The sequence below is a fragment of the Ochotona princeps genome, chromosome 16 (assembly GCF_030435755.1).
Source record: "Ochotona princeps isolate mOchPri1 chromosome 16, mOchPri1.hap1, whole genome shotgun sequence".
NCBI classification, from domain to species: Eukaryota; Metazoa; Chordata; class Mammalia; order Lagomorpha; family Ochotonidae; genus Ochotona; species Ochotona princeps.
Genome location: NC_080847.1, coordinates 56797325 through 56807281, shown reverse-complemented (window position 1 = coordinate 56807281; position 9957 = coordinate 56797325). Strand labels below are relative to the sequence as shown.

At 67.8% G+C, this 9957-nt stretch overlaps 2 protein-coding genes across 3 annotated transcripts; one reads left to right on the top strand and one right to left on the bottom strand.

The window, feature by feature from the left end:
* Positions 1 to 1028: 1028 nt before the first annotated feature.
* Positions 1029 to 3371, bottom strand: ZNF524 (zinc finger protein 524). Of its 2 annotated transcripts, none has more exons than XM_058674298.1 (2): positions 2696 to 3014; positions 1029 to 2063 (listed from the first exon to the last, which is right to left on the bottom strand). In XM_058674298.1, the coding sequence occupies exon 2, from the start codon at positions 2023 to 2025 to the stop codon at positions 1249 to 1251; it is 777 nt and encodes a 258-aa protein (XP_058530281.1). In that variant the 5' UTR covers positions 2026 to 2063; positions 2696 to 3014; the 3' UTR covers positions 1029 to 1248. The 2 variants fall into 2 exon arrangements, with proteins under 2 accessions (XP_058530281.1, XP_058530280.1); XM_058674297.1 differs by lacking the exon at positions 2696 to 3014 and adding an exon at positions 3159 to 3371 and having other exon boundaries at positions 1033 to 2063.
* A 1743-nt stretch (positions 3372 to 5114) lies between these two features.
* FIZ1 (FLT3 interacting zinc finger 1) lies at positions 5115 to 7825 on the top strand. The gene is made up of 2 exons (XM_058674299.1): positions 5115 to 5446; positions 6591 to 7825. The coding sequence occupies exons 1-2, from the start codon at positions 5141 to 5143 to the stop codon at positions 7740 to 7742; spliced, it is 1458 nt and encodes a 485-aa protein (XP_058530282.1). The 5' UTR covers positions 5115 to 5140; the 3' UTR covers positions 7743 to 7825.
* Positions 7826 to 9957: the final 2132 nt, after the last annotated feature.

Genomic DNA, 9957 nt, shown 5'->3' with positions numbered 1-9957 from the left:
GGGCCGCTTCCGCCGGGCGAGCCGAGCTCGTGGGGCCTGCGCTGTACGCGCCGCTCAGGGCCCCGCCCACACGCCCGCGGAGGGTCGCAGAAGCCACGCCCCTGGCTCGGCTCTCACACTTGAGCCCCGCCCCCGTCCGCGCGCTGGCACCCAAAGCCCCGCCCCTCCACCCGAAGCCACGCCCCCGCCGGCACTCGGGCAGCCAAAGCCCCGCCCCTGTCGGCGACCCGAGAGCCGAAGCCCCGCTCCCTCTGCGGGTCCCTCGCCTTCGCCCCGCCCCCAGCCGAAGCCCCGCCCCCTCACCGAGTCAGGTCGCCGCCCCGGCCTCCCGCAGGCCGCCCCTCTCAGGTTACCCGGTGCACGGCGGCTGTCTCCCACCCCAGCGTCCACTCTGTCAGTCATTCTCAGAGGAGTCCTCGGGGCATAAACCAAGGCAGGGGGGCAAGGGGCTGCATCCTCAGTCTTTTTGAGGTGGTCGCTATGCGGCCCCTCAGGAGGGCAGTTGCGTCCTCCACTCAGCACCTGCTCCTGGGGTTCGATCCCACCCCTCCTAATCTGCTCAGTGTCTAACTTCAAGACCTCCTCAAGGTTTTGAAGCCCCCGCGCGCAGGTCAGCCGGCGTTAGTCCCCCGTGCCCAGTAAGCCTGACCTCTCGGCCTCCCTCCCGCCAAGCCTCACCGCTCCCGGCTGTCTCAGCCTTGCCCACACCTTCCTAACCTTGGAGGGGAGGCGGGTCCAAGATAAAACCTCTGCGAGTGTGGAGGGCGTCTGCATAGAAGGGTCTCCAAGGTTTCACTTCGATTGCATATTTATTCGGGGGGTACCCTGGGGTCTCCCGGAGACGGCGGCGGACGAGTGAAGGCTTCCTCGGCGCTAGTTCTTTGGTGATTGGCACCTAATGACGCGCGTGACGCGCGTGGGTGGGGGTCTTCTCCCACCCCAGGCACTCCGGCAGGGCAGTGTCGCCACGGAAGAATAACGGGGAGGAGAGGAGGTTACCGCCACCCCACGTGCGTCCGCGAGTGCGCACACGCAGGAAGCCTGGAGCCAGGGTGTGTTTCCTCCATGCTGGCCACTGAGCGCCTCCTAGTCCGGGGCACCGCGACAGACGGCAGCAGGATCCAGAAGTTTCGGTGTCCGCCCTCCGCCCTCTCCCGGAAGTGTGCCCTGGCCTCCTTGCCCAGGCCCAGCACCCGCTGGAGCGCCAGCTCTGAGTCTGGCCTGGGGCGCGGGGGCCGGGGACGCGGGTCAGGCCGGCTGCTGCCCTCCCACCTCCTCCTCCTCGCCCTGCTCTTCCTCCTCCCCCTCGGCCCCTGCGGTGGCGGGGATGCCCTCGTCGTCCCACGGCGGCTCGGACCCTGGGTCCGGGGGACAGAGGGGCGCGCCCAAGCCCTCGGGGTGCTTGCGTTTGGCATGGCGCCTCAGCGTGTTGGCCTCGGTGAAGCGCAGTCGGCAGACGGGGCACTGATAGGGGCGCTCCCCGGAGTGCACGCGGTGGTGGTGCGCCAGCTCGCCCGCCTCGCGGAAGCGACGCGGGCAGAGTGGGCAGCGGAAGGGCCGCAGGCCGGCGTGGATGTTGCAGTGGCGCCGCAGGTGGCTGGACCGCTTGAAGGTCTTACCGCAGGCCTTGCAGGCGTGCGGCTTCAGCTCCGAGTGCGAAATGCTGTGGCGCTCCAAGTCGGAGAGGTAGGGGAAGGCCCGCAGGCACACGAGGCACAGGTGCGGCGCCTTCCTGGGGCCTGAGCCCTCGGGCCCGCCCGACGCAGACCCTTCGGAGACCGTGTAGGGCACCCCCTGATCATCGATCAGCAGCAGGTCCCCTGCTGTGGCCCCCGGCCCCGCCGGCTCCCGCCCTGCCTTGGAGCGGCGACCCCGCCTGCGTGGACCAGAGGCCTTGAGCGCCCGGCGGGAGGAGGTGCCCCCCGCGGGAGCTGGGCCTCCGGGAGCTGCAGGCGGCAAGGCCAGCGGTCTCTCTTCCTCTCCAGGCAAAGGCGAAGGCAACGGGTCTGGGCTGGGGGTGTCCATGGAGCAGTGGGGGGCTTGGGTCTACACACTGGAGCTGGCTATGGAGAGAGAGGGGCAGTGTCAGGGCTGGGACTGTCTCGAGTGTCCGGGTGTCCCCCAACTGTCCCCATCTCCGGGTGGGCCGACCCGGCACCCACTGAGGCAGCTCCACGTCACGCTGATCAGGACAGAACAAGACGGTTTCCTAGTCTGCTGCCCCAGTGCCGCCCTTTGCCCCCACGCCTCCCTAACTGACCTTCCTCTAGATGGTCAAGGTCAACATGAACCAGAAAGGAAACCCTCCAGGAAGGGAGGATGCAGGCCAAGCCAAGAGCCCCCGACAACCTCAACAAACCCCAACTGGCTCCAGTGGGGACGGGGCTATGGACGAAGAGTGGCCTCCAAGCCACAGCTAAGCCTTTTGCTTGGGGGCAGGCAGAGGCAGACGACTCTGTTCTACCAAATCGCCGGACATAAAGTGCACCGGGGGGAGCCAGGGCAGTGGGCAGCTGTGCGGAGTAGCCGGGTCGGCGGCCCCAGGCCCTGGACCCCACTGGTCACCGGCACTGGGGACTGAGCAGTTTTCCTTCTCTGTGGAATAGGTACGCCCCTGGCTTTTTCTTTGGCTGGGGGGGGGGGGGATGGCAGTGGACATCAAATGAGACGGCACTTAAACACCCCAGCACATCACCTGGTGCGCAGTGCGCGTTTCATGGCCACCACCCCCAGGTTCCAGTGTCCACTGGGGTCCTGGGAGCGCGAGGCGCCAGCGGAAGCGGGGAGGGGCGGGAGCGCACGTGCCGCGGGGAGCAGGTGCTGCTGCTGACCCCGCACCCCTTTGCAGGAAGAAGCGTGGCCCACCCCTCCATCAGGAGGCGACAGCGGGGCCCCTCTCCCCGCCACCCTCGCGCACGCGGAGAGCTGGTCGCGGCCCCGGGAGGCGCGGGGCGGGCCCTGCGGGGGCGACGGCCAATGAGCGGCGCCGCGACCGCCGGGGGGCTGCGGGCAAGGGGGTCCGCGCGCCCGTGCGCGCGCCCAGGGCCGGCTCCGCACGCGCGCGCACGGAGAACAGGTGTCGGGGGAGGGGGCGCACTCCCGGGAGCGCGCCCGCGGCCTGGCCCCCTCCCCCGCCGGGCCCCCCGCCTCCCGGGTACCTCATTTGCATGTCGCCTGGCTCGCTCGAGAGCGTGCGGGGGGCGACGGGGCCGACGCGTGGGAAGGGGCGGGGACGCGGGGCCTCCGCTCCCCCCACGCGGGTCGCGCGCCTGCGGGGAACAAAGGGGCCTCGCTGGGTCCTAAGGACCGCAGGGCCGCGCGCGGAGCGAGCCCGTGCACCTGCTGCCCCGGTCTCCCGCACTGCGGAGCAGCCCCCCCGCATCGCCGAACGCGTCCACACGTTTTTATTATTATCATTATTTTTGTCACAAAGCACCCAGCCGGGAGACCCGAGCATCGGAACAGCAGGAGGAGAGGCGAGAAAATGGCAGCTCGTTGCCCGTAACGAACATGGCGCCTGGCCGGCTTCTTGGTCGCCTGAAGGGCCGAGTGTTAACATGGTGCCTGGTCTTATCTCGATCCCGCTCGACGCTGTTCGAATCCTCCTTTCTCCTGATGTAATCCCACGCCTCAGGAATGAGAGCGCGGCTGCGGACGGGGACTCGTACCTTCCCTCGACTAAGCCAGCACCCGCTAGCGTCACCCGCGACGGGCCGACGCCGCGCGCTGACCCTGCTGCCCTCAGTTGGCATGGCGCCGCGGGTGCCCTGAGCCCCGCCCTTCTCTTTGCCCTCACCCAAGATGGCAGCAGCCCGGCTTCTCCAAGCTCCAGGGCTGGGCCAAGGGGCGGGGGTGGGCAGGGGAGCAAGAGGGCGGGAAAAGGGGGGAGTCGGGGGAGGCGGAAGTCGAGGGGCCCCCCGGGTGGAAGTGACGCTGCCCCCGCTGCCCAAAATGTCGGCGCCCAGAGGGAGGTGTAAGTAATTAAAGAGGAAAGCCGACCGCCTTCTCCGGCCTCCCGGGGCCGCGCAGGGGCTCCAGGACCGGCGCTCCGCCCGAGCGAGGTGGACTCTGGCATCCGGGCGGCCGGGGCCCCCGGGGGCGGTACCTCCCAGGGACAGGGGGAGGGGCACGAAGGCCGGCTCCCGAGGCCTGGTCCCGGGCTCACTGCGGTGGGGGAGGCTCGGGGGGCGGGGCGGGGCCTCGCCGGGCGGGGCCTGGCAAGGAGGGGCGGGGCTTTGTTGGCGCGGTGCTGGTGTGGGTGGGCGGGGTTGGGCTGGGTGGGTGGAGCTAGCGCGGAGGGGCGGGGCTTGGGACAAGTGGCGGGGTTACCGAGGGGCGGGGCATAGCGTGCTGGGCGGGGCCTGGGGTGGAGGGAGCCTCCCTGAGGCTTTGTGGGGGTCCCGAAGGCCCAGGTGCGAGAGCTGAGGTCTTAGCTGGGGGTCCCCCTGAGGAGGTGGGGGGAGGCATGGTGAGGGTCGCTTCCTGCAGGGAACTTGGAGAATCCCAGGAGAGCTGGCAGGTCCAGGGCTTGGGGAGCCCAGGGCAGAGCAGCCACGGTGACGGGCCTGAGGGAGGACAGAGGAAGGGGAGAGAGGCACTGTGGACGCCGGGCGGCGGGGAGGGCGCGCTGGGCAGCTGCCGCGCAGCTCTTGGCCATGCGCTGACCCCCGGAGGCATCACCCCCTGCCACCATTTACCATCTTACCCACTTGCACAAAATGTCCCTGGGTGATGGCTGCGGGGTTGCTGGGTCCGAAGCCCTGTCCTCCCATTTGCTGAGCAGGGACTGGGACGTGGACGGGGCAGTAGGCAGGGTGGAACCTAAATGTCATTCGCTGGACTGTCAGTGTCAGCGAGTGGCGGGCTCTAGGGAGGATGACCCCAAGGATGACCCCAAGTCCTGTTTGCTAAGCCACCAGTGTCTAGAGTGGACGGGATGTGAGCTCAGCCAGGGACTCAAGATTCAGGAAATAGTGGAAGGGGCTTGGGCAAGAGTGAGAGGCGCTTGGGACGGGGACCATTCGCAGGAGGAAAAGGCTGGCAGCGTGGCTGAGTTGTTGGACGAGTGGGATGGCTGTGCAGGGCCCAGCCTGTTCTCCTTCTCACAGAGTCCCCGCGTGCCACTGCACACCCAGCCACCATGGATGACGCCCCGCTGCCAGCGCCCCCAGTGCCCGGCCCGGCCTCCACCCCGGCCCCCGCCGCCCCCCGGGTCCCATTCCACTGCAGTGAATGTGGCAAGAGCTTCCGCTACCGCTCCGACCTGCGGCGCCACTTCGCACGGCACACAGCGCTCAAGCCCCACGCGTGTCCCCGCTGTGGCAAGGGCTTCAAGCACAGCTTCAACCTGGCCAACCACCTGCGCTCGCACACCGGGGAGCGGCCCTACCGCTGCTCCGCCTGCCCCAAGGGCTTCCGGGACTCCACGGGCCTGCTGCACCACCAGGTGAGTGCCTCCCTGGGGCGCGCCCACCGCCGCTCCTCCCGCACACCAGTCCTGTCTCCCCCATCCCTGTCTCAGCCCGGGACTTAGAACTCTCCTGTAATGTCACCCCTGCCTGCTTGCATCTCCCGCTCCCACCCTGCCTCCTCGGGTTTGTCGTCCCCTCCCTCACCGCTGTAAGAATGGCGCTCTCCACAAACACACTGCGTTCTTTGGTTCAGCAGTCCCCAACTGAATGTCTTCCTTGGGCTGCCAAGGGGGATCAATCAATAAAATCTGGGTCTCTCAAGCACTTAGGTTCCTTGGGCTGACCTGGGAGACAGCAGATACAGGGCAGGGGTGTTTAGGAAGGCAGAGTGTGGCACAGGAAACCCGTCTGTAATTATTGGTGGAACATAGGCAAGACAGGGGGAAGCAGAGATCTTCACTCCCAAATGCAGGCTTCCCTGGCTCTCACACTTGGCGCTAAGTGCAGCGGCCAGGGCTCTAGCTGGGCGTCCGAATGGGGTGCCAGCATTGCAGGCAGCAGCTTAACCTACCACACCACAACGCCAGCCCCCCAAGCAGTGTCACCTCTGTGTCAGATGCCTACTCCAACGGGGGAATTAAGATGTGGGAATGGGAGTGGGGTGGGCAGCCATTCAGGGAAAGATTTCCAAAGACATTTCTGGGCAGACAGGGGTCTTTGGTCGCCAAGAACATCTCGGGCAGCGCGGCGAGCAGGTGCCAGGCCCCCAGGCAGTCCGGCCCTGTGTCAGTGGAGAGGATAAAGGCAGGAACAGAAGGGACAGTCCCCAAGCCCAGGCGCGGGCCACTGCAGCGGATCCCGGTGGCGCGAGGCAGCCCGTGGTGCAGCCTGGCCAACCTCCGCACTACCCCCGCCCTGCAAGCACTCTGCTGTTCCAAGCCTTTGAATCAGCAGTGTACACGGTGCGCAGGTTCCTGCACCACCCGCAGGCCTGGCCGGGGCTGGGTCCGCCGCTCTGAGAGTGATCGCAGGACCCGGGCAACCCAGCTGAGTTGCGCTCTGGAAGAACGCCCGCAGGGCCCACAGCGGATAGAAGCGGGCCGCCTGGGCAGGGCTGGGGGCTCACACTTGCTCCTCCTCCTCCCTGCCCCCTTTCTCCTCCGCCTCCTCCCACCCCAGGTCGTCCACACCGGCGAGAAGCCCTACTGCTGCCTGGTCTGCGAGCTCCGCTTTTCCTCGCGCTCCAGCCTGGGTCGCCACCTCAAGCGCCAGCACCGCGGGGTGCTGCCGTCCCCGCTGCAGCCCGGCGCGGGCCTGCCTGCTCTGAGCGCGCCTTGCTCGGTCTGTTGCAACGTGGGACCCTGCTCCGTGTGCGGGGGCGCGGCGGCCGGCGGTGCGGAGGGCCTGGAAGGGGCGGGAGCGGCCAGCTGGGGGCTGGCGGAGGCTGCCGCTGCGGCCGCCGCCTCCTTGCCGCCCTTTGCTTGCGGGGCCTGCGCGCGGCGCTTCGACCAGGGCCGGGAGCTGGCGGCCCACTGGGCTGCGCACACCGACGTGAAGCCCTTCAAGTGTCCGCGCTGCGAGCGCGACTTCAACGCGCCCGCGCTGCTGGAGCGGCACAAGCTGACGCACGACCTGCAGGGGCCCGGCGCGCCCTCGGTGCAGGCCTGGGCCTCGGGCGCCGGCGACGGGGCTGCAGCAGCGGCAGGGGACGCACCACCACCGGCCAGGGACGGCGGGCTGCCCCTGGGCCCCCAGCGGGGCGGCGTGCCCGAGCTCGGGGGGCTCCCGGAGGCGGCGGTCGAGCCGTCCGAAGACACCCTGTACCAGTGCGACTGCGGCACCTTCTTCGCGTCGGCCGCGGCCCTGGCCGGGCACCTGGAGGCGCATTCGGGCCCGGCCACTTACGGCTGCGGTCACTGCGGGGCGCTCTACGCGGCGCTGGCCGCCCTGGAGGAGCACCGGCGGGCCAGCCACGGCCAGGGCGGCGGCGCCGGGGCGGAGGCGGCCCCGGAGGGCGAGCCCGCGGCGCCCGGGGAGCCCGCCTCTGGCTCGGGCCGCGGCGGGGGCAGCAAGAGGATCTTTGGGTGCTCCGAGTGCGAGAAGCTGTTCCGCTCGCCGCGCGACCTTGAGCGGCACGTGCTGGTGCACACGGGCGAGAAGCCCTTCCCGTGCCTCGAGTGCGGCAAGTTCTTCCGCCACGAGTGCTACCTCAAGCGCCACCGGCTGCTCCACGGCAGCGAGCGCCCCTTCCCCTGCCACGTCTGCGGGAAGGGCTTCATCACGCTCAGCAACCTCTCCCGGCACCTCAAACTGCACCGCGGCATGGATTGACAGGCCCGCGCCAAGAGGGGGTTCAGCACCCCCACCCCGAGCCGGCGAGGCTGAGGACGAACACCGAGAGTGGCTCCTTGGCTGGGGGTCCAAGGACACGCCGGATGGGCGCGCCCGGAGTCTGCAGAGACCTCAGATGCTGGACCTGGGTGGGAGCCAGGTCTGGGAGGCCCCAGAGACCGGCGCAGCCCCGGACAGGGCCCTCCCACACACACTACGACCAAGGGCCATCATTCAACAACCGTGCCCCAGCACCCACTCCCTGGGAGCTCCCACGGACCGAGCTGAGTCGCTGTCCCCACGCCCCAGAAAATGGGTACAGCCCAAATCTTCCTTTTCCCCTTTCCGTTTGCTGAGCCTAGAGGACCAGGGTAGATGCCCTCTGCCCCTACTTCTCCCACCCCCAGTGCGGAGTGCACGGCCATGACTCTCCTTCACCCGACACTAGATTAGGCTGGGATAGGCTGGGCCGACCCCTACCCTGCCCTGTAGACAGACTGACCCGGACACACACAGCTGCCCCTTGAAAAGACCGGATACGGCGGTGGCCTGTGCCACCTCCCTAGCGTGGGAAGGGCAGACACCCCCTTTTCTGTAGTGGGTAGAGGGTGGGCCCTGCTCCCCGTCTCCCGGAGTGAGTCACCGGGAGCTGGCGGCCCTGCCCTCCCAGGTCCTTCACTGCCTTTCTGTTGGTTTGTCTGTCTCCGTGTCCCTCCCCACCCCAAAGAGAAGGGGGTGCTTGGCCAGGGTGTGCTGCCCTACCTTCCCCCTCGCAAACCTCCGCCTCGCCCCGTGTGTCCAGGACCCCAATAAACCTTGTCCTGTCCGTCACTGCACTGCCCCCTCGGTTTCTGACCCTCCGCGTCCTGACCTGGGCCAGACATCTAAGTGAGGAAGGAGCCCCTCTCCAGGCGGGCCACTGGGTAGCCCACCCAGGTGGAGCGCTGGCCCTTCTGGGCAAGGTCCATCACCCACAGGTGGCCAAAGTCAAGCCCACAGGACACACCCCCGAGAGCAGCTTGCCAGCTGGATGGGGCCTGCCCTCCCAGCTTGTTCTCGGCTGAGGGCTTCCCCCGGGGCCAAGCTCTGACACCCTGCCCAGGGTGGGAGCGGGATCCCACCCTGCAGGAAGCAGGGAGGCCAGGCCCTGTTGGGCAGGCTTATACTCAGGGGTGTGAGCCTGCCCCTGGGGGGGAGACGGATACAAGGAATGAAAAAGGCTGTTCCCAGCACGCTGGTGGCCTTCGGCAGGTGTGCTGGGAAAGTCAGGGTCAAGGCGTTTTAGTTGAACGGCAGAGTTGTGTGTGAGGTGGGGGAGTGTAGGGGAGGTCAGAGAAAGGCCTTCGATTTGCTGGTTCGAGGCTAAGGCTGGGTCAAACCAGAACCAGCAGCAAGGAGCTTCTTCTGGGTCTCCCGTCTAAGTAGGGCCGTCCTCTGCTGCTTCCCCAGAGGTAGTGGCAGGCAGCTGGGTGAGAAGTGGAGCACCCAGGACGTGGATCTAACCATGGGGGATGCTGGCACCGTGGGCAGAGGCTGTACCCGCTGTGCCCACAGCACGGGCCCGAGAGGCAGCTGGGTTTTAAGCAGGCTTAATGTGTGTGACCACACACCTGCAGTTTACCAGGGTCGTTTCCGCTGCTGCATGGAGAGGGACCTGGGGGGCTGCAGCACAGGTGCCTGCTGGGAAGGGCGTGTGGAGTCCCCGGTCAGACATGGCTAAGAGAAGCAGGTGGGCTTGGGTGTGTGCGGGAAAGCGAGCAGGAAGGAGCTGGAGGTGGCTCTGGGCAGCGAGGAGCAGAGTCGGGAAGGGCTGGGGCACCCTCGGCCTCGCGGGAGACTCACAGCACTCACCATGGCGACACTCACACCCCTGGATTCAGTGCGACTGAAATGTCTGTCCACATACAAGGGGGCACCGGGGCTCCGTGGGTTACACTGCCTGCAGTCCCAGCACCCCATCTGGGCACCGGTTTCGGTTGGACGTGCTCAGAAAGTCTCATGTCCGGCTTGGGGGTGACTGAGATGCCTCCTGGGTGCTGCGAGGTAGGGAGGCTGTACTGGGAGCAGGAGAGCCCATGAGGATCCGGTTGCCATGGGAATGGCATCCAGGAGTGTGTCCCTGAGCCAATCTCTGAGTTGGGTACCCACCCCATCCCCCTGCCTGGGGATCCCTCTGAGCCCCATCTGCTGTCAGCATCGGCTGCAGCCTACAGGG

Excerpts from the sequence above, each read along its gene's own strand:
- FIZ1 (XM_058674299.1), top strand. The coding sequence starts at position 5,141 with ATGGATGACGCCCCGCTGCCAGCGCCCCCAGTGCCCGGCCCGGCCTCC. Across the intron at positions 5,447-6,590 it reads CGGGCCTGCTGCACCACCAG|GTCGTCCACACCGGCGAGAA; the intron begins GTGAGTGCCTCC and ends CTCCCACCCCAG.
- ZNF524 (XM_058674297.1), bottom strand. The coding sequence starts at position 2,025 with ATGGACACCCCCAGCCCAGACCCGTTGCCTTCGCCTTTGCCTGGAGAG.